We start from the raw sequence: 26,992 nt of genomic DNA on the forward strand, positions 1-26,992 counted from the left end.
CAAATATGTGCGTACGTAAAATAGACAGACACAATTTAACACAAGAAATTTATTACTAGATAAAAATTTACAGCTTAAGAAAGCAAAACATGTACAAGAAGATAGAAATAGGAATAGTCCTATATTCCATAGTAAGTATAGTAAAACATACAATTTAATTTAAAGCTATGTACATATACCACCAGTTCCGGTTATCTATCTACGAATATACATATGCACCACTACTGAGCTCACATAAAACCACAAGTGTGATTTTTCCTATTCCTGATAACAACACCAGAACACCACATTACGCTAGACTTTGAGGCTGTTTGTATTATTGCTAAAATTATTTCACAATACTGCAATAGTTAGTATCCGAATATATTTACATACTGGACATGACGTATGTAGGAGAATGGTTCAACGAGAACTTGGTGACTTTGATAAATTAAGATTTATTCTGATCCCCGTCTCACGTTTTGGTGGGGTGCCGTACTGCTCTCGTTCATATTCTTTCCGGTACATGGTTTCTTCCTCTAGCGTCCACTGTCTTGGGATGCAGGACTTGCTTCTGGATTTAAAATTAAAATATTAAGTATAAACCTTTCATAAGAACGATCAGATATTTGATATGTAATTTACCGTGCAAAAATAACCAACTCGTCATTATATAAATACATAGGTTTTGTCGAAGACCCAGGGGCAAACCAATCAAGTTCTTGTATGGCGACTGGGTTCAGGGCAAAAGGATATGGTAGCTCGACTCTGGCAATCTCTATTGAGTCTGCTGGTATGTCCGTCAACTCGAGAAGCTACAGAAGAATTAAACATTCAAATTCCAAATTGTGTATGTATATATAATTTAGCTCACAACGAATACTCTACCAGCTGATAATTACCTTTTCAAATAGTAAGGCAGGAACCTCATGACTATGGTCATGGAAAACTGTAAATTCGAACGGAGGATTTAATGTCCATTCGCTTGGACTCCAAATTCTTGCCATGACTGAAAACGTGTCCCTGTCCAAGATAGGAGCTTTGTCCTCTAGAATCTGAAGTACAACATGTCCAATAATTGGAACAAATTTTCGTGATATTAGAATATGACACATATACACATATACTCACTTGTAAATAAATCTCAGCATCACTAATCCGAGTTAACCATTCCGATACAAGGATGTCGTCCCTAAATATCTTTGACACTCTATTTGAAGCGAGTTTCCTCCTTAATCGCCAACTATCGCTACGGGAATTAATAATAACCATTTTCATACAAATTATATATTTTACCAACATGACAATACGGATAGATCAACAAACTGATTACAATGCAATGTTTTCAGGCAGAAAATCTGAACATTGTTCCAACACAGCCCGCTTTGCTTCTTGCAGACTCATATTTGGATGGAGTATAGCATCACCCAAGTAATTGCCGTTTCCGGGATCCTGAAACAATTTAATTAACGTCAGGTTTAATGATGCAACAGTTTCCACTCTTTATGCATAATGCATAAATGGAACTTACCGTCACATCATCAATTTTTAATAGAAAGACTGAAACACGACCTTCGTATGGCTGCAAACGTCTGCAGAATCGAACTCTCAAATTGTCACCTTGGCAAAGGACGTTCTGAATTCTACGACTATAATCCTGGATCTCAGTCTCCTCGTTATCTCTCAAACTAAAAAAGCAATATGAGGTTTCCGGGACGGAAAATATTTCCTGCAGAGCTCTACTGAGGGTGGATAGAGTCGCTCTACAATCCACATTGATAACAATGGCTATAAACAAATTTAAAGCATATATGTGTGTCATTTGTCGTACTGCCAATAACTTTATATGCAATTTAATTTAAGGACCACATACGTATTAAATCTTCTTCCATTGCACTTAAAGACGTATGAACAGTGATTATTGTGGTTTCCACAATTCTACTGTCGATTGCCAAAGCCTTGTCCTAGGAGAATTTTAAAATCAGCATTATCGATCATGTTATGATACATCCTACTCATAAATTAGAAAGCAGATTATATGTGCACGTAACGTAATTTGTTCATACCTTATCAGCTTCAATGATGTCTTCCTTTAGCTCAGGGGAACAACTGTAAACAAATGTACACATGAAATGATACATGGAAAGTTGGCAAATAGTGAAGACTAACGAGAAAACAAAATTTTTGAAATACTTCAAAGTGTCAGATCCTAGTGATAAGATTTTAACGTTACTCTCTCCGTTAGCAGTATTCTTTGTCAACATTCGAATTGACTCATCTGGTCCAGAGAGTGCAACTTCTAATCGAATGTCTAAATTTTAATAGGAAAAAATTATTTTGTAAACTTACATAAATGGTGGAAATAATTTGCACATATTACTAAATACTTACCTATCCCGTTTAAGTTGAAGAAATCATTCCCTGGAATTTTAGGAAAAACAAATAAATATTACTATGAGGTAAAAGAAGCGATTTTCAATTTAACGATTAGTTATATACGGAGGTATTTAAATACCTCCAGGATAAGACGACGGCAGGTGTTGCACTTGAATATTGTACTCTGTAATATTTACAAAGCAGGTCACAAATTCGAGCCATTTTGGGACGTCCGAGTTTGATATGGCTTCCACATATAGCTACAAATAAAATTAACGTATGCAAACATTGTTATCAAAGAAATTGAATCGAACAGTCCTACCCGATTAATTTTTGAGCTGACTAAAGAGCTTAAGATAATAGCATCATCGCTTAAAGGAAGAATTGTATCGTTCCATTGAACTGCCATGTGGAAAGAAGCCTCAGCTATTTTCCATTTGGAACAGATATTTCTCCTTAAATCGCCAATTGTATGGCCTGTCTCTGCATGAAATTCTTCCCATTTGTCAACTTTGGCTAAAGCGGAATCCGTGAGCAAAGTGATAAAGACCAAGTCTAGAAAATATACAGTTTTATAGAATCTAGCAAATAATTACATTGTGCTACAACTTTTATTATATAAGTCTACCTTCAGCGCAGTATCGTGGAAACACATCAGTTTCATTTTTGACTTCCAGTATGAGGGCCTCGTTTTTAGCTTTCGGAGGTGGATTTTTTAAGCAATACGACAAATTTTGTGTGCTGTCGTCAAAACTGTTCTCGATTATTCCCAAGTCAAGATCATATCTACATACACGGGTGTGGTCTGAGGGAGGAAGAGGAAAGTCCGGATAGAATTTCTGGAAATATCAACAAAATGAATTACAAATCAGTACTCTAATAACTCGTATTCGCAAATGAAAGTTGTACACTTTTACATGAATATGCATACCTTAAATATGAAATGAGAAATATCACCAATTGATTCAAATTTTGGTAGCACCAGCTCTTCTGAGCTAATTTCCCAACTGTTGTACTGCTTGTACTTGACAATCATTTTAATAGTCTTTTTCTCAATGACATCGTCTTCCTTTGATTTCCTATCATTTTCCACTATTACGTCTAATGTTTCCTATGGGAATGTTATAACATCACTGTCATTGAATCACGGATGAAGAGTTCTTTTAATTATGTTCATGACAAATTATACCAAAATATGCGGAGGTAGTTCACTCCGGAGGAAAGGTAAAACACTGTCCTCATCATATCGACGATACATGAGCATATATGCGGACATTTGTTCAGTGTCCTCAGGATCTCCAAACGTGGCTGTGACATCTTCAACTCGGGCCTGACCGAATAAGTAAAAAGTGACTAATAAATAGAATTATAGGAATACAAGTTAAATATGCATGTGCGTATGCATGCATGTCAAATGTACCTTTCTAACCATGGCGTCATCACACCGATACCATCTGTATGTCTCAAAATCGCGTATGTAAGCGTAATAGTGACCTCCAGCAAGGCCACCGCGGTGAACAAAGACGCCGAATAATTCATATACATTTGGACCGTTTTCGTTTTTCATTTGCTGAAGGGTTTTAATTACGTCGTCCTTGTTGGATCCTAGGTCCACAACCCTACAACTATCTGCCAGTCTTTTTCTCTGCAAAATATTTAGCCAATTATTCACTCCCCTGTATAAGCATTCTGGTAACTTACGGTTTGGTTTTCGTCCGTCAACATGACACCAGGGCGGCTGTGAGAAGTGCGCATTACGTCAGAATTAGGGGACGGTTTAAGTAACTCTAAATTCATGCAGCTCGCATCTTGTGGACCACTTAAGTCTGAAGTATCCATGAATTTATTCATGTCTAGTGCCTGTAAATTGAAATTATCCTTATAAGTAATACAGCCAGAACAATATTATTGACGAAAACAAAGCGAATAAATAAAATACAAGGTGTCGTATCAATGCAACTTTTGTATTTATAATTAATTGGTAGGCACTTAATAAGTACTGATATCAGCTCTTACCACCGGAAAAACGATTCTAGAATTTAAATAAAATGAGTCATATCACGAAATGTTTTGAATTTTCAGAAATGGCTATGACCTACTTATCGTTCAGTTTGTAACGCCGATTAGTCTCCCAGTCACTATCAAACCTTTTCAATTGGACGCTAAAGATGCAAGGCAACTTCTTGAACAAATATCCCTTATGAGCATCTACTGGTTTATCACACTTTTCGCATCGATACTGATTATTGCCATCCAGCAGCTCGGGAATAGTGAATATTCGCAATGCCTCTTCCTACACAGGTCCGAAAGTGTATCATAAACGTTATGCTTCTTATAAAAAGTTGTGTTATTACAGAAACTAGAAATTGCCATCTTACAAGGGTCGGTTCGTCCAATTGTTTCCTGTTTGGCTTCCTGATAGGAAGTGGGAGAATCAAAAATTCTTCCGGTTTATGTCTGATGTTATGGCACTCGAGACATTTAACATAGTCTGCGAGGAAACCTGAATAATTAATATTATCAATTATACCTGAACAACCAAAACTTTGATAAGGTATGCAAAGTAGGTGACAGCTACCAAAATACAAAGAATTTATCAGCCCGTCCTGTGGAGTCGATTTAAACTCAGCAGTAAGCATTTCCATCAGCAGTGAGCACAGCTCTTGGATATCATGTTGCTGCCACGTATCCCGGTCCGTCCAACCAAAAGTCCTCGTCAGTTCGTCGGTTTCAATGGCGTCACGAGCAGAGAACTATTCGAGATAGGAAAAAAATAAAATAGTTTTAATCCTAAATACTAATGAAATATATTGTAAAATCGGAAATATATTCACCTGTAGCAAGAGAAAAATTTGTTGCAGCGGTCTGCAAATACTTTTTCTATTTCCCGATCCATTTTGTGGGTTGAAAGAATAAATTAGATTACGAAATTGTGGAGTAAACCACAATCCTTGGATGGCGCTGTTTAAATAACAGGTCATTGTTTTATTCTTTAGTCCAACAAATCTACCTCCTGTTCCTAAATACAAATAACCCATTCACGAAAATGCACGTTTTAAATTAAATTTTAAAATTAAATTTTCCAAATCACCTTCGGATGTTTCATCGTCAAGCAGCATGTCATCATTGGTGTTTGCGGGCAAATCTAGGGACCTTTCCAGATTACACGATATGGATTGAAGATACTTTTTCTTGTTCCTCCTCGATCGAGTCGACAAAGTAATCGCGTACTCTTTCTGTCGTGAAGGGAGGAGATTTGCTGCTGTCAGTCTTTCGTGGGATGGCATGGCGGACAGTTCGTACTGAAAACAAGGATAAGTATTTAAATGTAGACTAGTAAAGATTTAGACTTTTATACAATAAAAAATTGTGCAGTTTAGATAAGAGTGTGCAAAAACGCATGCCGTCATAAAAATGTCTTTTTGCCTATTAAGCACGTGGATTTCGGCTGGCTATGTCCGATTCCCCGCAATGCCTTTTTGCCTTTCTGGTAAAGTCGGGCCAATGTGATTATACGATCGTATGATTTGTAACTAACAAATTGTAAGTTGTAATCTTTCTCAGTTTTACAGGATTTGTCGACATGTAACAATTTAATTATGTTTATTTGAGTGAGCTGGATGATTGTCGACACCACTAAACAATTTGTACACATGTTGAAGTCTATCAAATTCATAATTACTCGTAATTAAATGCGAGTACATCAGTAAAGTAAATAATCTTGTGTAGTATTTGTGGAGAAGTGAAAGGTTGGTAACGTTTTACAAAAACCGAATAGGAAAGCCAATTATATTGTTATCATTGTTTCTTGTACATAGTAAAATTGTTCAGGTAATGTCCGTATAGGCAAAAATGCACATTTTTTTCCCCAAGAAAGAGTTTTACACATTCTGATTTGCATGCAAAATTTACCAGGTCCATTTTTTCTTGATATGTCAGATCAAAATCTTCGACATTCATTCCAAATGCTTCAGCCGTATCGTCGAAGAGATTTTTAAAAGTGGCGTCGACAGGATAAACCAATCGCTTCAAGTCTAACGTTGTCATGCCCAAAACATCCTTTACTTTCAAACAAATGTATTCCTCTGCAGGGGATGTTATCATGGAGGAAGGAGAGCTCTGCTCAGATTCAACGGCCTGTCAAATTAGTCAAAAATATGAATTATAAATCAAAATTCCCCTGCTTGAATAATTAATTGTAAATTACAATTTGTAATGCAAGTTAATTAGTACCTCCGTTACAGGACTCATGTTTTCCTACAAAATTTGCAAGATCTATGCAACCGTACAATATGATGAACGTATCTTTTCGAAACTTCCTGGAGACAAATTGACAGTATCTAAAATCAATCAAAATGAAAATACAAATTATAAGGGGTTTACAATTAATTGATGAATATAAAAATTCAGTTGTAATCAGTAGTACACGCTTAGAAATTCCCAAATCAAATATCGGGGTAACTTCCTACATTGATTTATAATAAGTAAACTGACATCTATTTCTAGTCAACAGGCAAGTTTGGAATAAAGTTAACCCAAACGGATACCTGTTATAAAGTGGCCATCGAAAACTTACTTGTTTACTAGGTGCTTACTTAATAAATAGTAATTGAAATGATTTTGAACTTGATATCCAGCACACTCAAATTCACATACTAAAAATCTAGTATGCAAAGCTAGATATGACGTCGCGTAGTGCCCGAAATCGAGCATTAAAAAAGCTATCCACCACCACGAGTCTGTGAGCGGGTTACTCACTCATTCTCTCTGTTCTCCTTCCTCTCAGAGGAAGAATAATTTTGCTAAAATTACTTTTCAATTTGCAAGATTATAATTTAAGATTTTAATTGATGAACCGTCTATTCAAAGCCACAGGCGATTCTAGCTTCGCATGATTGTAGCTTCACAGGTAAGAACTTTCATTTGGAGTAGAATTTTGTATTTTAAAGTCTGGCTATTACCCGACTGAGACTGAAATGTGTTCAATAACTCTTCAATTTATTAATTTAATAACATTTCGTGTTTTTAGGAGACTAAGCCGATCACCATGTCCCAAAACAATTCAGGCGATTTGAGGCGAATGTTGCAGCAACTTGGCTTGGACAACTTATTCTCCCAATTTGAAGGTAGTTTTGCCGTTTTCCAAGCCTGCCAATTATTAAATATTTGATTGTATGTGTTCTAGATAATGATATTGACGACGAGAGCTACCTGTTATTAACTGAAGAAAATCTAAAGGAAATCGTTCCAAGCATGGGTCCACGTTTGAAGATCTTGCGAGCTTTACAGGCAACTAAATCGCGAGAAGTTTATGTATGTTTTTTATGTAAAACAGGCTTTGTAAATTTTTCTAAATTACTTGTACATATTAAGACAACACATAGGCTTAGCCACAGTGACGTTCACAAGTGTGTACACTGTGACGGGTTATTTGAAAGACGATCATTTGTAAATCACTTTCGAAATATTTTTAAGCTTCACAAAAGAATATTTCTCTCTCAGGATAGCGATGATCAATTAGTGGATGAAATAGAGGCGGAGGTTCAAGATTTAGGGAATGATACAGGATCGGAAAATCAAGCCCTTGACTTAAAATATTTTGCGATGAAAGTTTTAGCTAGCATCTTACAATCAGGAAAAGTGCCAATGAGCACGTTTGATGACATTATTTCCTCTATAAAATTATTGGTAGATAGTATTTTACATAATATAAAAAATATAGTTCGCACCCAGCTTTTTGATCCCAGTATGGATGATTTAGTTAACTCAGTGAACGAGGAAATTGATTTGTTAAATTCAACTTTTGATGGACTAGATACGAAGTATAAGCTTGACAAATACTTGACTGAAAACGACTTGATAATAAACTCCAAACCAATTGTACTCGACTCTGACCTGGCTTTTCGTCGCACGCCGGAGAGACAATTTTATCGCCCTGTGACAATGCAGTACATTTCAATTACGGAGTCACTTCTCCAACTTTTACGAAAACCTGGTTTCTTTGAGATTCTTGAATTAAACAAGTCGTATAATGGAGATGTGTTTACTACGTTCCGCGATGGATTGCTTTTTAGCCAAATGAATTTCCCCAAAAACACAATATTTATAAATATTTACTTTGACGAGGCTGAGGTAGCAAATCCTTTAGGGTCGAAGGCTGGCAAGCATAAGCTGAGTAACTTCTACTATTCGATTCTTGATCTCCCAAAATTTATGTTGTCATCGTTAGATAATATTCTTCTGTTAGCATCAGTGAAAAGCTCTGACATGAAAATTTCTTCATCAAATTCAGTTGTGCGAGTAATAGTTGAGGAATTAATTTCGCTGTGGAATGTGGGAATTGATTTTGACCTTAACGGGGTAAAGACGAATGTGAAAGTTGCACTCGCTCAATTATCTGGGGATAATTTAGGCCTTCACTCCATTTTAGGGTTTACAGAAGGTTTCACTGCCAATTTTCCATGTCGACGTTGTAGATTACATAGACAAGAATGCCAGAAATCTTTTATTTTAAATGACGCTAATTTACGTACGGTAGAAAACTACACTGCTGACCTTAGGTCTAATAACTTTTCAGCAACAGGAATTAATTTTGAATCAGTACTCAATCGGCTTCCATATCACCATGTTACGAAGATGGTAGTGTTCGATATCATGCATGATACATTTGAGGGAGTTGGTATGGATTTAGTTATTCTTTTACTTCAGCACTTAATAAGTCAAAAATTCATGACCTTAGACAAATTAAATCACAGGATTGAATCCTTCGATTATGGTAGACATTTCTGCAATACCAAGCCTTCAATTTTTAAACAAAGTTACCTTAAAGGTGATTCCAAATCTGGCCAGAATGCTTCCCAATCACTATGCTTGATAACGGTTTTACCTCTGCTAATTGGTGACTTGGTCCCAGTCGGGAATATTCAGTGGAATTTGTTTCTCACGTTTAGGGAAATTTTAGATATTCTAATGGCTCCAAGTATCTCTAAGGGTGGTTTGACATATGTAGACTCATTGATTTCGGAATTTTGTATGTCATATCAAGGAATATTTAAGAAATTGCTCAAGCCAAAGCATCACCATTTATTGCATTATGCAAGTTCAATTGAATTGATTGGACCATTTCATTATTTTTGGAGCATGGCATATGAAGCAAAACATAAATTCTTTAAAACAAATGCGCATATGACTTGTAATTTTAGAAATATTGCCAAATCAGTCTGTTATCGTCATCAACTGTCCCGAAGTTTTCGTCTGTTGTCTAAAAATGAGTTCTACCCTAATGATTTTCATTGTGATATTTACGACACAGTTCAAGTATCGTCTTTGGAATTCGAGAATTTAATTAGGGACAGATTTAACATGGAAATGGTAAAAATTTCTAACAAGGCAACTTTAAACGGGTTGGAGTATCGGATTGGTAGTTTTGTGTACTTGGGCTGCAGAGAAGAGGAACAGTTGTTTGGTCGAATTGAATTAATTATTTTGGAAGATGGAGACTGTAGTATAATAATTTCCGAAATGAGTGGAGAGTATGATAACCATTTTTGTAGTTATGTTCTAAATGATAAAAAATCTGTCCGAATTATTGATATAAATGATTTTGCCTTCTTCCTGCCCTTGTATTCAATGCAGTCGTTCAAATTAAATGATTTATCTAGTTATATGATCCTTCCAATTAAATTAATTTAGTCATTAATTTCCTATGTACGATGTTTATTGGATTAATTTCTGAATGATTTTGGAATTTATGGGTGTATTTAAATTAAACAATAAAGTAAGTGCGAAAAACTAATTTTGTATGTAATTTTTCAGACGTTTCACGTCAATGTTCCTGAGACTGAAAATTTCTCATGTTCATTTCTACAAGACGAAACTCATTCTGAAGCTGGGATTTCAATTGATACCAATGACATTTTAGACGAGAAAGAAGCACGTGAAAGGGGGCTGTGCTTGTCGCCGTCAATACTAAAATGTAGTTCAAAAAGCTCCAACTCGCATTCAAATCAGGAGGAAATTAAAAATAAGGTTTGATAAGTTTGCCAATATTTGAGGTTGTAATACTGTCCCTTAAAGAATTATATTTCAGGAGTTGCCACCCGCTCCAGTCTTGGACTCACAAAATTGTCAAGAGCTTTTAGTGCCGTCAAATCTTGTACCAATTAAAACCCGTTTTCCAGTAAGGTCACAAATTGATAACCAGGTATTTGCTTCTCCGGGAGCAGCAGTAGCAAATTCGAACAGTGTAATTATTTCATCCATCAATATCAATTTAATTTATTATACTCAGTAGAATTCAAATTTCGTTTTATTTTAATTTGCATGTAGAATGTTTCAAGCCAGGCGGGGACCGCTCCAAATCTAAAACAAATTCCCCGTCAATCTTCGTCACGTAGGAATATCTATGGATTTGTGAGTGAGTCATTTATGCATGACTTGTGAAGTGCGCTCACATTTGATGTCCTTTTTCCATATTCTATGTAGGATATAAACGAGGTCCTTCAGAAATGTACTTCTTTACAAAAAATCGTCGCCACCAAGATTCCAGAGAATTTAATGATCATTAAAGCAGATAGGCAACTTATTGCAGCTGTTCTTATCGATGCTGTCATTTTGCACCATGGAACCCGGTTTGTGACAATATTCTTCATCGTTTTATATTTATTTACCATGTTTAGACATTTAGTGTTTCAATATTTATTTTGCAGACCTAGCAAGGAAGCTTTGGAGCAGTTGGCCAAGGATTTGGTGAATTATACCCGACGTTTGGGGATCGGAGAAAATTACAAAACGGATATGAGATGTGGTTTTTTAGCTCTCCATATTGTGGCGCTACTGGGTTTTTGGAGGAGAGATTAAAAAATCAAAGAAAGGCAATTAACTCCAAAAGGACAGTATTGGAGTACAAACTAGACGAAGCAGTTTTACAATCTTGGGATTCTGAAAATGAGAATGGTAATAATTTTACAACACTATCATACGTATCTACCGCATTCTCAGAGTTCTTTAATTCTAGATGACCAAGAGCCTGAGGAAGACATACTAACTTACATGCAGCACAATTTTGGAAATGAAATAAAAAATCACATGAAAGACACGGTGTTTTCGAGGCGAACGTACATTCGTCGACTCCATCAAACGGGGCAATTTCATTTAGAGTCTATTATGAACATTATGCCTCGTCTCTTTGACACTGAAGGAATGGTGGGTGGTCTATTTTTAACTTTCCTTTTGTCGTTTAAATAGTATCTGATATTCGACTTGCCTTATAGATTGTCCAGGACTTTAATGTTCGCCATCCAAAGCTGTCTCTTGTCTTGTATAACAAGTGGCCTCGAGTTTCAAAATTGCTGTTAGATTACGCCGATCAAAGCGACATTAACTATATGAAGAAGCTAGATGTCCTCAAAGGAGTTAGCGATTTGGATGATGGTGAGGAGCGATATTTTAGACAAAAATTTTGAAGTATGATAATATAGGGCTCTAAGATTTCTCATTATACTTAGATGACAAAATGACACTCGCCTACTGCCTTTTGCCATACGTTCTACCATCATGTGGAAGAAAAGCGACGCCAGCATCCGGATATACTATGTCGACTGAGCAGCAAAGTCTTTCTGAATCGCCGCAGGCAAATATCTGTGGAACACGAAAAAGAAAAATCCCCGCAGCCTCTAAGTCTCCAAAGCACTTTAAATCAATTAAAGCTTCTGATTTAGACTGCCTCAAAAGTCTCATCATTTTTAAATCGGTAAGGATGTATCATACATATATCGACATCTTCACATAAATTCAATGGCCCGTTTTTATTTTTGTATTAGGTAAATACGCATGTGGCGGATGTCTTAGACGAAAATCGCAATAAAGCTCCATTCATACTCGCATTGGGAATTCCAGCGCTATTGAAATTTGATGCCTTTTATGTCATCATCGATAAAGTGGCAATCCCGTGCGGTTCAAGATTCCTAGTCGCCCTCGACACCTGTTTCAAAACTTTTACAGTGCTTGGATTACCCTTTCCTCTCGAGTCGTATGATCACTGGACATTCATTTCCCATGGAGTAGCCGGAAACGGAAGTCACTCACCAATTCCGCCGGTTGTTCAAGCTCTGATCGGACAAATCATGTGCCGTATTTAGGTTACATTAGTACAAAAATATTAAACATAAGTTGTGATTATTTGGTTGTTATTATTGAATCTATAGTCAATAAACATTTCAAGCATTTAAAAAGACCGGGTTTGCCTGCTAACTTTATTTTTAGTGACATTTTCATCAACAAAACATTCACTTTTTACGGGGTAAGATGTGCACTTAATATCGAGCTCAATATATGACCACTTTTTTTGAAGTGAGCGTAGTGAACCTAATACTAAGTGCATGAGCCTGAACTACTTCACTTTATTTCGAGTCAAAGTGGCTACCCTTTCACAAAATCTTACTGTTTATCTGATTTGGTATCGAGTCATTTTTTGGTTGATATAGGTTTATGTTTTACTCTGGATTAAGTATATTTTTCTAAGCGTGTACGTAAAGCTTCAATTTTCAAAAGTAAGTAAATATACCAGGGGAAATATTGTCAAAAATTACTGCTTAACACGACTTTGCACGATTGGACCTATCTATTTTTCTTCATTTTCTCAAGTAGTATTTTGCTACAAAAATTTGAGGCCCATGTGAACATTGCCAAACACATGCATGGGCACCTTTTTTATGTTTGCTTGCATTTTTTATAAATCTTCCCTGATCTATCCTGACCTATCTTTCAATGTAAATATTCAGCTTACAATTAACCTCGGAAAATAAAGTTTCATTAGAGTTTAGTCAAGGATATGCAAGTATTATGTGATGATATCTCTGAAATCACTTTTCCGAAACTGATCTTTCAAAAAAGGTGTTTTTTAAATTTTGATTTGAAGTTAAAAAGGCAATCCCAAGTTATGCAGTTATCTGAAAATGTGTAATATAAAGCATGATCAATCAAAACCCCATGTAGTAGGTTTCATTGGATATTGTTTGAGCTTTAAATTACGAACATCATGTTGAATATATCTAAAAGGCTCGAAATATTTATATATCTGAGAAGCTAAATAATTAACAATTATTTCTAGTTGCCACTTAACTCAATTCACAGATCCATCCTGTGATAGTTTCCTGAATTGTATTTTATGTGATACTGTATGTCTCACTTGAAGAACATACATGCGGAGATTCTTTGCAGATACTTTCACCACAGTTTTTCGTGGAAGCGTGTCTCGTTACTTTGTTCGTAAAGTTCACTTTCTCCTAATATTTAAGATCTTGGTATTAATTATGTGCACCTATGCCACAATTATAATGAAGTTTATTATAGATAAATAGAATAAGAAGTTGTTGTAACTGTAATATATACGAATCGAATTCTAAGTAGTTAAACAATTTATTGAATGTTGAACTCTGTTAGATTGCTGGCTATTGAACCTTGCTGCCCAATCACTTCCATCACCTACTTAACTATTTACAAATTATAACAATAATAACTGTGTCAGTCAGTTGTACAATTAACAGCCACACGCACGCACCACTCATACGATTGATACCAATCTTGAATCAGTTGACTAGAAAAGCAGGAAGTTATTGTAGGTGTCTTCTGTAAAAATGCCAGATTGTAGTATATACAGAGCCAGAATTGTGCAGAGCCAGAAAATTAATGTCGTTTGAGGAGATAACCGGATTTGAATCTAGACAAACCGATACATTCATAGATATGTATACAAAGTTCGAGAGCCTAATCCTCGCCATGACATTTGAATAAGTCTGCAGCAGGTTCATACACATGTTTTACAGAAGGAATCCTTTACTTCTTAGACTTCCGAGCGTTTTAACCCGACAGACTTCCGAACTGTGATTATGTAAAAAGAGACGTAGGAGTAGGAGGAGAATGAACTTTAAGAATTTCAGTAAATGAGTTACTTACGAAAATTCTGCATAATTTTGAATCGGCAAGATTTGGACGATATTTTTGTGTCAATTAGAAAATGCATTTTGGAATTTGGTTGGCAAGACCATGTACTTGCATTTTTGAAGTGAAATTTTACAGGTCCAAATATGTAAGGAATTTCATTTATTTTCAGCTTTCCTCACCTTAGAATTGTGGCATACATAATATACTTGTGTAGTATTACCTACATAGATATTGGTGTCACGATACTTACAGTAAGGTTACTTATGCAACGTCTTTATATTCGTATCGTGATATGCAGATGACAAACAGTGTTATCTGTAAGATGAGGCCCTTAATGACCACCCTTTTCCATTCCACACACGTAGACTTGTCTCCTCTCTTTAGCATAACATCCGAAAAAGCGTTCGGATTTTAAATCTATTTTTGTAAACGGGTTTGCACGGTGGTGCATTATGCTGGGTGTCGAGTATTTAAAATCAGATTTAAGACGGTTGGTGTGATGATGGTATGTACGTGATGGTGATGCGTGTCTTGTTCAGAATTTGCCAGGATTACTGGTTAAAAACTATTTGATACATGCAAAGATAGTGTTCAAGATAGTAATGCTATTAGGATTGAGATTCTCAATGAAAGAAGTAAGCCCTCTGGACGAGGCAAAATGAGACGGTGAAAGTTCCACTGGTTTTGCATTAATAAATAAAATCAGAATCAAAATAATCAAATCAAGTTTTGACTCACATCAAAAAGTGTATTTATTAATCAATTGAACTCTATTAGACATATATATAATAATCTTTTGTAACAATTATAACAATCTTACGACCTTTAATTCATAGCCTTTTTGTCTATTTTCTACATAAAATTAAGCAAAGTTGTTTCTCTCCCTTTTTCGATGAAGCGCATTAAAACAAAGTACGTGTCGCCCAAAAATCTTTCGTATTTTCGTTACGAATACTCATCATATATCATACTTAATTACCACTATTATGTAACAGAATATAATCTACAGCTGCTGTTGGAGGTTAGCAATTTTCGTGGAGAATCAATCAAAGCTATGCGCTAATGAGTCATTATGATGGATTAGGGGTGCATATACCATACACCTGTCACCACATGCCTCTCCTCTCACAGCTCATAGCATGATTAAAAACCCATTGTACATAACATTAAATTACAGTACGTTTTAATATATAAGAACAAATGTTTTCTACACCTTTTTTATTCTACTCTGCAGCATATACATAAGTTCTTCTGGTCAATAATACTAGTAAAACTGGAGCATCACGAAAGATTACAATGCTCAAGAAACGTAGACAACAAATAAATTACGGAACAATATGTAACATAAACAACTAATCCTAAGTAATGTAAATGTAGGTATTATATATGCCAACCTGTGCAGAGCAATGTACACAATATTTTCGAGAGGAATGGCAATCTTAAAATCTGAAATGGTATACAAGGAAATACAGGACTCAAAGAACTTGACATTGTGTTATTAAAAAATTGTCAATATTAGAATAAAATAGAAGGAATTTAACAGGACTATAAATGGCATGGTCAAAAAAATTAAATACTGTCTGGGTGTATATGGCAGCCTTGTTCAACATTTATGACACTCTAGATGTATTAGAATATATATGTACTTATGTATACAGTAAACATTTATTGAGAGAAAAGTGAGACTACGTGCAACAATTATGTAGATATCAAGCCATTTCCAAGCACTCCAACTATATAATAATATATTTATTTACATATTCATTTGTCTACTGCATAACTATATATGTATACTGAAAAGTAATTTGTGAATTTAAAAAATATATTGTCACGTCCTAGCACGATCATAATGCAAAAGAATTTGAAATTTAAGCTGCTATTAAATATTTGTCACTATTTAGCACCATCATTTTCAGAATGGACATTTAATTTAATTGGAAATATTTATCAACATCAAAATGTAAGCAAGTAAATTGTAAAAATAAATTAGCCAGTACCACATTGTTCGATTGTCAGGAAACCAGAAAACCTTTCGTATAAATGTAAACAAAGTCGTTTAAATTATTTTATTTATACTAATTAACAGCGACCCTGAATAAGGTATGTAATATAGCATATCAAAGGAACCTTTCAACTGAAATACAAAAAACTAATAAGTACTTTGCATATTGAGTAATTGATACATATAGTCAGGACGCTTCCCGACTACAGATATCGCATTTCGCACTAGATTTTAATTGTATATTATGGCACACCAACAACAACGATAGCATACAGAAACAGAATTGACATAGTCATGTTTCGTGTACACACTACTAATTTGTCAGCCTCAGAAGAATTGTATAAAGTCAAGAATGTTCTTGGCATCAGAAATTAGATTTTCCAGTTTTGTCAGACATCAAATTTTTAAACTTGTGAATATTATGTTATGATAATTTAGCCAAGCCAATGAATGCATGAAAGTGACTTTCTATGCAATTTTTAAACAATGTTTTACCCTTTTGATAGTGCTTAATACGGAGCTATATTAATTAGTTTCTTGATATTGACGACGCCGTGCTTGTGGAACCCGATTTTGAGAGTATTATATACCATAGGTTCTAAATTGTTGTATTAGTGTATTGTAGCGTATCATTGAATTTGTTAGCTCGTTATCTTGGTTGATGATTGGACTCGCGATGCAGTTAAGATTAATTCCAGTTAAGAAAATATTCTCGAGTACATCGGGGCCAACATGGTAGATAAGATATATTGGTAAGTCGTTTGATTCTAAGGGGATTATCTAACGTGGTCATAGAATTATCATTGCCATAGAATGGATCTATGGCAATGCTTCCACATAGTTTTCAGGTATGAGACCAGTCTTTCCGCGTAACGTTCCTTCCAACCAACCAGGTTCAACGGAAGGACGGACTGAAATAATCATAATAAAATAATCATAATAATTGATTGTGAATCAAATTTTGTAAAATATGTATAGTAGAGTAGCTTCATTAATTGGTTAGGATTTTAATCTTGACGTTGATATGCTTAAATTATTACCATTTGTAATTATTTCATTTGGCTCGAAGGAAAGCTGAAATTGAAAAGGTTTCAGTGAAATTTTACCAATCGGTCCACCATTGGTCTGCTTCTGAATGCATGAATCTTACCTCGCCCTCGTGTTCTGCCACACACGAGTACAAAGTCCTAGCACATTTTCTGCTGAAACGGAAATGAATACTTTCAATTTGCTGTGTCACAGCCATCAAATTGTGGCTACTAAACTTACGCGTACTCCCACTTAGAACCACCAGTAGCCCCCGCCATCGACGTCTGCGGTGGCTTCGTAGGACCTCCTATTAAATAAGACACAATAACATTAATTTATTTAAGCTTCAAGTTTTGACGCTGAAAGAAAGCTGAGAAAGTGGAAATTATGTCGGTAATAACACTACTTACGAGAAATTATGCCATAATTATCTCTTCCATTGATGAGGGGATGCTCAGGAGGGGGTTGATAGGGCGGCGGTTGAGGTGGAGTCAAACCAACGCCAGGGATTCCCAAACTATTTTGTGGGTGGCCGGGCCAGGAAGCAACAGACTCGCTAGAACTGCTGCTATTTGATAAGTTTCTTTCAGGAACTGAAAAGTTAATGCAAATAATTATTTTTAACCCCGCTGATGTGGTTGTATTGTATGCACATACTTTACATATATCATTATAAATATTTATTGCAATATTGCTTTCCCCAGGTTTTCAACCTCCTTAAAATCAGTAGAAACTTTACTATGCGTGGGTGGCTTGAACTAGATAAATATCACCGTATGCACAACATACGTGGGGAGCAAATCAAGATAGAGATTGAATACTTCAAATCGACCACATTAACCAAAAAGTCACGAAGATTGGATAAAACCCATCAAAAATTGAAAACCAAGGATAGCTATCCTTGTAGATGATTTGTATATATGCCATCGTGTGTGGTTTCGCTGATTTCCTTCACCAACACGAAATCTGGGTGTCAATTAACCTGCTGGCAATTTAGAGTTGAAACTTTTTAGCTAACTGCTTAAGCAAGTGAAAAACCCACTGCCATCAAATTCTGACGAAAGAGGTGAACGTGTGACAGGGCTTGAAACAGTCGGACCTATAATATATCAAAAGTCAAAAGGTCGCAACCTACTTTGACTTGTTCAACTTTTGCTTTTTCGATCATGCTTTCACTCCATCGCGAATCTCACTTTTCTCAACGTATCAGTTATTATTGCATTTTTATCATGTTACACTTGGTATTTTCACCCAGTTCTACGAATCTGCCATTTTTGCCTACTCACTTGGTCACGGCGATTCATTATTCTAGAGGGGCAACATGTACATGTGCATTTTATGTCGTGTTGATTTTGATTTTCACTGGATGTGAAAAGTAACGAAAAAACATACTTCGATCCCACATGCATGCTCTTGTAATATCCCAAACCACCGAGGTACCAATGCAATATAAAGCCTGCTGTGAAATTCAAATCCGACGACGACAAAACATAATAATATTCTTGGCTTGTGCATCAGAAATGAATAAAAATCTGATCGAACGTGCCAATTTTAGTGCCTGTACATTAAAATTCAACCCAATTCTTGAGATTGGGTTGCTAGATTTGGTTGGCTTTCAATAAGGTCATAATACAGATCATGTCCATCCTATCAAACACGAGCCTATAAAGTTGAAGATCAGCGTCCCAAGGGTAATCAAAATGACTATGGAAAGGTGAGATGTTTCCATTATATTTTAAATTTCAAGGTCTAGATTCTACGACTTCTGGATGAATATCTTATTGGGAGTGAAAGCAGGAGAGGCGGAGAAGAGCAGGAGCATTGTTGGAGAGATATAATACAAATTAGAATTGTGTTAACGTGGCGTGGGCTGGGATTAGGATTTGCGTAACAACACAGATCACAAAAGCGGAAAGAAAATAACAAAGGGTGAGAAAGACGATGAGATGGTCATTAAAAATTTCCGGAACCACCTCCTTTATATTCGTTCACCGTCGTCACACGCTATAATTAATCGAACTAGCTAAAGTTTGGGGACACATGTATTCAACCAAGAAAATGAACACGGAGTGAATCATGCAAATTACGAAACCTTCATCCTTTGTGTGACATAAAGCCATAATTTTTTATGGAAATGTCACTCCCCAAGGACTTTTCGATTATTGTCGTGGCTGATGGAATTTGTTTGAGGTGATGACTCTCCTTCCCATATTGCTACCAAACCAACCAATCCATAATGCCTAACCTAACCAGGCACTCTGCTAAAAATACAAACTTTTCCGGAGAAGGAAAATTTTCTTCCACAAAGTCAATTTCAATATTCTGTGAATTTCTACACAAGTCTTGACTTACGAATTGATGGAGAGAGAGCGAGAGAAAGGGCTTGCATGCAACAAAGAAGTAAAAGTCGTCACCCACATGCATTCGCTGATTGGATTCAGATTAAGATGAGTGAATGGATTTCATTCATTCCATTATTTCAAGGTATCTGAAGAAAGAAGTACTATGTACTTAACAAGAAGGTATTCAGACGAGTTGAGAAATTGGCATTTCAAGATTTCTCGTTGACGATGGCATATTCACAAGTTGCTATTGCGTTCTAATAATGATTCTTTTTAAAGAAGGCGAAAAGCAAATCTACCTGAAAACCAGGTTATGATAAGAATAATTCATTTCATACCGCTGAGGAATGAGTCAAGGTTATCTTATTAACCAACATGATTCAATACAAGCCGAGTGAAAAGATGAAGAAATATTTATGTACGTACTTTTGTACGAAAGTACGGCTGAATACGTTTGCTTTTATTTAACGCGTATTCATTTCGAAATATTCAATGCCAGCTATATGTGTGCATTTGGTCTTTCTTTTCACTTTCTGTGTGAATGGGGGCATTTTACAAATTGCAATTTCTTCATCTGCTTTCAAATTTACTACTTTCTTTTGGATGTCAATAAGGTTATTAATGTACTATGTTTACCGGCATTGTTCAGATAGGGCTGAGAATAGCTGTTGCCCTTGCTGTCCCCCAAAGCTCCAGAATTATTAAGTCCGACCGTGATGCGACTATTATTTTGGGACGAGCCGAGTAGTCGACTACTATTATCTCTCTCAGGGATAGAGGAATGAGATCCTAAGCTGTAAGAAAGGGGGAGTGGTTCGCCGCTACTCTGATTAGAAGAACTAGAATGTGAACTGGAATGAAGGGAGTTGACGGTGGCAGTTGACTGGTGAATCCCAATTCCACTCGAGGTCAACTGAATGTTATCCCAAGACGAGCGCATTGGGTTGGGGTCCATGTAGATTGGCTTTGGCCCGTCATTATACGTAACCACGGTCTAGATCATGATAAAAAGTAAAAATTTGTTATATTATCGTGAACTCGAAATCTTGACGAATAATAATTCTTGATTTGTCAAAAACTTTCTCAAAAACTTACGTGTTTAATAGGACTAACAGCGGGTCTGTGGTTTTGAGGCACAGTGGTGTGAAAATGGGAGGAAATCTCTTTTGGCATCTCGCTAGCGGGTGGCTTACATTGAAAAATCTGCAACCAAACCGTCAGAAAATTTTTAACAAGTCATTTGCAACTCTAACATTTGGCCTTAAAAGTTATAAACTCTGCAAGTCAACCCACCTTTTCATAGCTGTCTATCAGAATCTCTACCACAACGTTGCAAAACTTAATGTCGATAATAGCAGCGACTGATTCCTCCTCTGGCCGAAGCAATGTAGGTCCAAAGCACACCCCCAAGTTACTAATAGTCATCTTATTTTTCTCAGACTTTGCAGCAACGCTACAAATTCAGGGGAAATATCAAAGGTTAACCTCTAAAGAGTAACAACTTGACCCGCAATCATACATATCTACGTATCTACATAAATGAGAAAAATCCTTACTGATGCAAATGAGCAATTAGCGTATCTAAAATCCTAAAGTGAGGGGGTGGCAGCCGATGGATTAACGTGTGAACATCAGCTATTCGTTGCGTTCGGGTGTCTTGCTCTGTAAATGGAAACACCATCATGATTTGAAAGATTACATTACATTTTACATGTTACACACAAATGTACACATCATGCCCATCAGGCCCCATACGTTGGATTACTTGAACTTATTATTGTTTATTACTCTGGCATCACTAGAACACACCTTGGTTGCATGTCTATATGTTTCAAGAATTGAGCATGCTTCACGGGCACAATAAATTAATTCAAGATTAACAGAATGATACAATACAAAAACTTGAAAAACATTTTCAAGAGAGACAATGGCACTTGGGAGATGATGAGGAGTGGTCTTTCCCTTGTTGTTATCATGTTTCTTGTTACCCTCCAATTCTTAATTTGCATGGTCATTGTTATTGCAATGCGTATTTTATTTCATCGTCGCACATATTAACTTGACCGATCATAAAATTGTGAGACGTTGTCACATGAAATTGGACATGGACGTGTTACCGACAAGTCTTAAAGATGATAAAACAATAAGTACATACGAGAATGAACTTGAATGATTTTTTGCATCAGATACGAAATTGAATGCAACTCGTTAAAAACAAGTTTCTGGTATTGAGAAAGAAAGTCAATTAACAAAAGTTAGTTAGTTAAATAAGTTTGTCATGGGTAGAACTAATCTACAAATTATGCAAATGACTTCGATACATCATTTAACTTTAATCAGTGTTCTCAAGGAAATTAAACAAGAATTGAATAAGGTGAAGGACGCCTGACAATCTTGGTCTCATGCATAGTTAATTAAGTCGCGCGGTCTGTCACCCATCATTTAAAGTCTAAATTTTGGACTGGTTTTCACTCCAATGAAGCCAATTTAATCTTGGCTAACGAGCGAGGTTTTAGAGTTTTAGTCCATATTCTTCTGAGGATGAGAACCCCGACATGCATGTTATGTATGCGTGCAATAATACGGGGGCAGTCAATAGCAGTGATGTCTTGTGACCCAATTTATAATTAATGAGATGATTGAAAACTTTGACTCACTTGCTGCAGCAATGAAGGCTTCGTGGAAACGAAACGTCATCAAGGGCTCGGGCAAGTTTCGAAAATAAGTTTTGAGAGCGCTGGTAATTGTTTTTGTCTCCCATTCACATCGATCATTGAGAATGAGCTTATCTCCTTTACGTCGCTCCAAACCCAGTGTTAACAACTTTGAAACTTTGGAGCTGACTCCAACCAAGCGATAAAGACCTTGTTCTTCCAATCCTCGAGACTCCAGTTCAGCTATGCATTGTTGAACGAAGCTAAAACCTACATCATCTAAGGATGTCTCTTCTCCTTTTGACACTTTTCCAGGTTGGCCGTACGTCTGAAACATGCATAAATCATTAATTTAGAGAATGGAACTCTGCAAATTGTTCAAAACTACTGGTTCAAGCAGTATCTCTCTCAAGGTTAAGTAGAAATGCAGACCGGAAATTGTACCAATATGGAGCGGAATTAAGTTATTAAATATGCATATACTTACCGGCTCTCGTCCATCCATGGCGTCCAGCCAAAGTCTTCGGTCCTCTTCTGAAAGTGCTTGTAACGTGAAAACAATTCCGGGACGATTTTCCGCAGTTAGATCAAAGCAGAAGCGCTTCTCGATTGAGTCGGACATCCGACGAATGCATGATTTGAGAATAATTTCTTCAGTTCCAGTCTAATTTTTAAAATACATTCACAGTTTTGTCAAACTCGTTCCATGTACGTATGAACATGTATAACTTTACATTTCGTATCTACATTGTAATCTAGTCTAGCCTTTGATTATTCGTCTTTGAGACTAATCAAAATCTATGCAAATAGCACGAAATGCAAAGACGTACATTCTTATCGATCTCCAATCAGAACTACAGATTGAGTGTATCACAAAACATGTTTATTATCTCCTTACAATTTTGCCGGAAATCTGATTGTATGCAATCATAGAGAATTTCCTCGTTCCCTTTTCATACATGCAGTAATACTTTGTCCAACTGCTTCCGAGTGCCTCTGTAAAGTGAAGGATTCCATTAATTTTCATATCTCAATTCTATCCATTCAATGCATTCATATTATTTGTCACCGCTGATGAATAGCATGTATCACATCAGGATAATGAAAAAATAAAATAAAGACCCAAACTTATTATAGATTTTGTGAGATGTTCACTGAAATGTACCAAGAAATGAGGGAGATTGTATAGAACAGTGCAGATACGACGAGTACGCGACACCACACCCAAAAACACGATAAGCTCTGCATACGTATCTATGTATGTACATTACCACCGAGAGTAATAAATTTGGGATTAGTATTAGCAGGCAAAAGAAGAGATTAAAAAGACTTTCTGCTGCTGGATAAATAATAAATCGTGAAGGATAATAAGGACACGGACAAAACGTGGAATGGGACCACCGCCACGAGAAAAAAACCCCAAGAGGACACAAAGTAATAGAGAGAGCTTTACTAAAACCCAACCTTAAAGTATGAGTATTAGTCTCGGCTAAGGAGAATAAGGTCAAGCTAAGGCAGAAAGGAGAACAAATAACCAGAGTGATTTAAATGGCGAAGAGAAGGATTCTCGGGTTCGAAAAAGTAATTTAAAAATAAAAATAAAAAAAGAAGCATCTCGGACTCACTCTTCTCCATGAGATACAAGTAACCCTGTCGCGTATACATTTTGTCAAGGCTTCCAGGGTCCTTCTGCAATTATAAACACGTCATTTAAAATCATCAAGAAGCAAAAAATGCAACCAAAATCTAGATACAGATCCATCTCTAACATAGCCTTGCTAGCTACAACTTTTTTTCTAAATACTACAGCTCTGTTAGTTTATGGAAGATGTTAATTATACGACAACACTACAAGTAACTCGCCGTAATGCTCTAGCTAGATAAGCATGATCATACTTTGTCCAGTCTTTCAGGTTCATTTGCCACCTGCAACTTACATATGGAATGCTGGTTAGAAATATAAGAAAATGGTCAAAGTGGCATGCATTTTGTGTCATTTGCGTGTCATGAACTATACAATATGCACCCAACCAAGAAAATTGTATTGCAGGATATTTGTGAGATATTAGCACGTCTCAGCGTATTCAAGCAGAGAACAACCATTCAAGTTTCCCTGATTTTCAAAATACGTATTGAAGGTTTGCTCTAATAATGCCAAAAACTTGTACGTAACAGGGTTTTAAGCGGAGGGATTATACATATTTTTAAACAACACTTTTATTAAAAGTGTCTCTGCTTTACTTATCCTTAGTTAGCACCAGGGGCACTGCATGTGTAAGAGCACGTACATAAGTACTCAATCGTGATAAGAATTTGTCTTGAAGGGTTTTTCTAGGGAGTAGTGCGAGTCTCTTGTCAAGTTTTTCTGCTGCGTCGTTAATGTTATGACTCTACTATGACATGACACAATGGTTTACATTCCGTCATGAAACCCATAAACATTAAATAAGCTCATTCCAATTGTTGTATATGCGGGAGTGTTGGGTTGGTCGACTTGTCAGATACGATATCGTTCTAACAACATGGCTCCGTCCAAAAAAATGTATATTACGAACGATCTCAAATAAAACGCAGTAAAACTTGAATACGGAATCACCAATCTTTTATCAAAATTGGATAATAATCAGTATCGCCAACTACCCCCATCATCCCCTTCATCCTGCTAATTCTGTGAGATACCGTGTGGGCGAATAATTAGATTATTCATCCATACGCCTAAATTAAATATAATCAGATTAACAATTTAATAAACTACGACTCTATATACTAATAATGCAATAATACTTGTTGCACGGAAAATAAATTTGGGCCAAATGATGTGTAAGTAATGTAATAATGAAGAAGTAAATCAAAATTGATAGACATCCTTTGAAGTTACTTCCCTGATTTGCTGTTAATTATACAGCATGAAAAAAATATGCGATGACGCTGCGGAAATGTTATGTTACAAATTTACTAATTCTGTGTAGTCAATTGAACTCACCGATTTGCGAAGCTCCAGCATCTTGTTCATTAGCAGTTTCGTTTGATCTCTGGTTGTCTCAAAATTTTCTCTTGTCTGAAAGAAAATTATAAGTCAGTAAAATCGTGTAGGCGAAATTTTAATAAGTAGCAAAGTTCATCATATGCATGTACTTATTAATAATCACATTTACTGGGGCATGTCAAAGTACTGACATTATCGCCGTAAGTGATTCGTTCGAATCAATCATTTCCATGTACGTAATAATTCTTCTCGAAATTACGTGCTTTTAATAAATTTATGATACAGTGGAAGGAAAATCATCTCATTATGTCTAATCTAGAGCTCATCACTTTATTTCTTCCTGGAACATGAACTAAATCACTGCTTTCTCTCTGCATGGCAAGATTGTACACGATGTACGAGACACATATTTACTTGGAGGGAGGAGACTTTCCGAGAATGAAAGCATGAAATTTTGACAACAAACGAAGTTTATGTAAAGTTGACGTATGTACATACGTATGGACCCGCGGTTACTAATTTAATCATTCCTTCTCGCCCATTTACACGCAAAATTAATTTGCCAATTTAACGGACATCATAAGCAACTAAAATGTAACGCCCACTGCCGGCCCGAATAAGGGACATTCACGAAAGAATCTGCCATTACTGCTTTTCCATCAAGCTCCAATGCTTGTTGTGACAATGCCAGAGTAAAGGAAATCTGATACATGACCGTCGAAATGAACATGAAAATAAAACAGTCAGCCAGAAATTCCTTGAACTTGGGCTGGATATTTTTTTCTTCCAGGTTTTGTTGGCGTCTGCTGTCGTCTCTTTCATTTGTTTGTCCTGAATACATACTCGTCTTGAGTTCAATAGAAGGTTTTAGCCCAAGTTTGCATTACTGTCAGTGTTATTTTATCTCTAAATCTATGAATCGGTTTTGTTATGGGACACGCGGGCATTAATGCACATATCATTTATTATTGAAGAAAAGTATATCGACTGAATAGTGCGGCGACCCAAAAAAGTGCACGAGGACAAGAGAAGAGCATGTTGATCAATTCAACGAATGTCTGTCATTCGTTCCTTGGATAATATAAATATGCTTGCTTTAGACTCAACGAGACATAAAATTCAATGTGGCACTGACAACAAACCTCCATCAACGGACTGCGACTAAAAATGGGTTCCAATACAAGGAAAGAATTTCCTTGTGTATAAAAAAATATCATAACATCTCTCAATCAGTGTTCCATCATGAAACAATGCCGATATAAAAAGCAGCACGCTTGGCAAAGATGCTCAATTACTTAAATCGTATAAAATACATAAATGAAACACAAAAAGGAACAGTCTTCTTTTTATTTTAGTGAAATCTCTCATCTGCCCCGAATTTAGAATTCGATCGGGAAAAAACAATAAAATGAATCCTGAGTTCATAATGCTGTCTGTAAATACAATCAGTCAGATGAAGATGAAAAAATGAGAGATAAAAACTTATAGAATTACTGTCAAACCAAAAAAACTTATAACACACGAACATTCAACAAAACTCTGAATGCACTTTCACCGGTACCAAAATATCAAAGTACCTTATGTTTCACTTTTTTGTGAAACTTGCGAAATATACTTTTTTTATTGATCTGTCGCCCAACTATGGTTATCAGACATGCACCCCCACGGATACAATGCAAGT

The 26,992-nt window shown here is 36.1% G+C and overlaps 3 protein-coding genes across 14 annotated transcripts in view; 1 reads left to right on the forward strand and 2 right to left on the reverse strand.

Annotated features, from left to right (window-relative positions):
• Window positions 1-34: 34 nt before the first annotated feature.
• LOC110851390 (ubiquitin carboxyl-terminal hydrolase 47) lies at window positions 35-14,034 on the reverse strand. 5 transcript variants are annotated; one of them, XM_035852771.1, is made up of 26 exons: window positions 13,477-14,034; window positions 6,589-6,695; window positions 6,268-6,492; window positions 5,447-5,657; window positions 5,190-5,374; window positions 4,934-5,108; window positions 4,734-4,858; window positions 4,455-4,648; window positions 4,372-4,387; window positions 4,057-4,215; window positions 3,776-4,000; window positions 3,545-3,685; window positions 3,287-3,466; window positions 2,984-3,194; window positions 2,678-2,910; window positions 2,495-2,615; window positions 2,371-2,400; window positions 2,173-2,290; window positions 2,046-2,088; window positions 1,853-1,943; window positions 1,511-1,767; window positions 1,313-1,431; window positions 1,111-1,228; window positions 882-1,034; window positions 625-794; window positions 35-553 (listed from the first exon to the last, which is right to left on the reverse strand). In XM_035852771.1, exons 2-26 carry the CDS (start codon window positions 6,604-6,606, stop codon window positions 403-405), a joined length of 3,669 nt encoding a protein of 1,222 aa, XP_035708664.1. In that variant the 5' UTR covers window positions 6,607-6,695; window positions 13,477-14,034; the 3' UTR covers window positions 35-402. The 5 variants fall into 5 exon arrangements, with proteins under 5 accessions (XP_035708664.1, XP_035708662.1, XP_035708663.1 ...); XM_035852769.1 differs by lacking the exon at window positions 13,477-14,034 and adding an exon at window positions 6,932-7,390; XM_035852770.1 differs by lacking the exon at window positions 13,477-14,034 and adding an exon at window positions 6,903-7,390.
• Window positions 7,232-12,589, forward strand: LOC110851469. The gene is made up of 12 exons (XM_035852774.1): window positions 7,232-7,264; window positions 7,385-7,481; window positions 7,541-7,668; window positions 10,171-10,383; window positions 10,445-10,600; window positions 10,684-10,767; window positions 10,840-10,985; window positions 11,064-11,310; window positions 11,372-11,559; window positions 11,628-11,787; window positions 11,862-12,106; window positions 12,177-12,589. Exons 1-8 carry the CDS (start codon window positions 7,247-7,249, stop codon window positions 11,212-11,214), a joined length of 993 nt encoding a protein of 330 aa, XP_035708667.1. The 5' UTR covers window positions 7,232-7,246; the 3' UTR covers window positions 11,215-11,310; window positions 11,372-11,559; window positions 11,628-11,787; window positions 11,862-12,106; window positions 12,177-12,589.
• Window positions 14,035-15,020: 986 nt separating the features above from the next.
• LOC110850848 (rho GTPase-activating protein 26) overlaps window positions 15,021-26,992 on the reverse strand; it is a 41,709-nt gene continuing 29,737 nt past the window's right edge. For 7 of the 8 annotated variants that reach the window (XM_035853079.1, XM_035853082.1, XM_035853078.1 and 4 more), the window contains 14 exons: window positions 25,309-25,383; window positions 23,951-24,014; window positions 23,224-23,321; window positions 22,813-22,989; window positions 22,329-22,653; window positions 21,228-21,333; window positions 20,965-21,124; window positions 20,767-20,874; window positions 20,308-20,665; window positions 17,740-17,922; window positions 17,570-17,636; window positions 17,451-17,502; window positions 17,341-17,374; window positions 15,021-17,211 (listed from right to left, as the gene is read on the reverse strand). In XM_035853079.1, coding sequence (XP_035708972.1) covers window positions 17,120-17,211; window positions 17,341-17,374; window positions 17,451-17,502; window positions 17,570-17,636; window positions 17,740-17,922; window positions 20,308-20,665; window positions 20,767-20,874; window positions 20,965-21,124; window positions 21,228-21,333; window positions 22,329-22,653; window positions 22,813-22,989; window positions 23,224-23,321; window positions 23,951-24,014; window positions 25,309-25,383 — 1,899 coding nt within the window. In that variant the 3' untranslated portion in view covers window positions 15,021-17,119. The remainder of the gene's footprint in view (window positions 17,212-17,340; window positions 17,375-17,450; window positions 17,503-17,569; window positions 17,637-17,739; window positions 17,923-20,307; window positions 20,666-20,766; window positions 20,875-20,964; window positions 21,125-21,227; window positions 21,334-22,328; window positions 22,654-22,812; window positions 22,990-23,223; window positions 23,322-23,950; window positions 24,015-25,308; window positions 25,384-26,992) is intronic. The other variant, XM_035853083.1, reaches the window with a different exon arrangement.

Source organism: Folsomia candida, unplaced genomic scaffold (assembly GCF_002217175.1).
Source record: "Folsomia candida strain VU population unplaced genomic scaffold, ASM221717v1 Fcan01_Sc006, whole genome shotgun sequence".
Classification (NCBI taxonomy): Eukaryota; Metazoa; Arthropoda; class Collembola; order Entomobryomorpha; family Isotomidae; genus Folsomia; species Folsomia candida.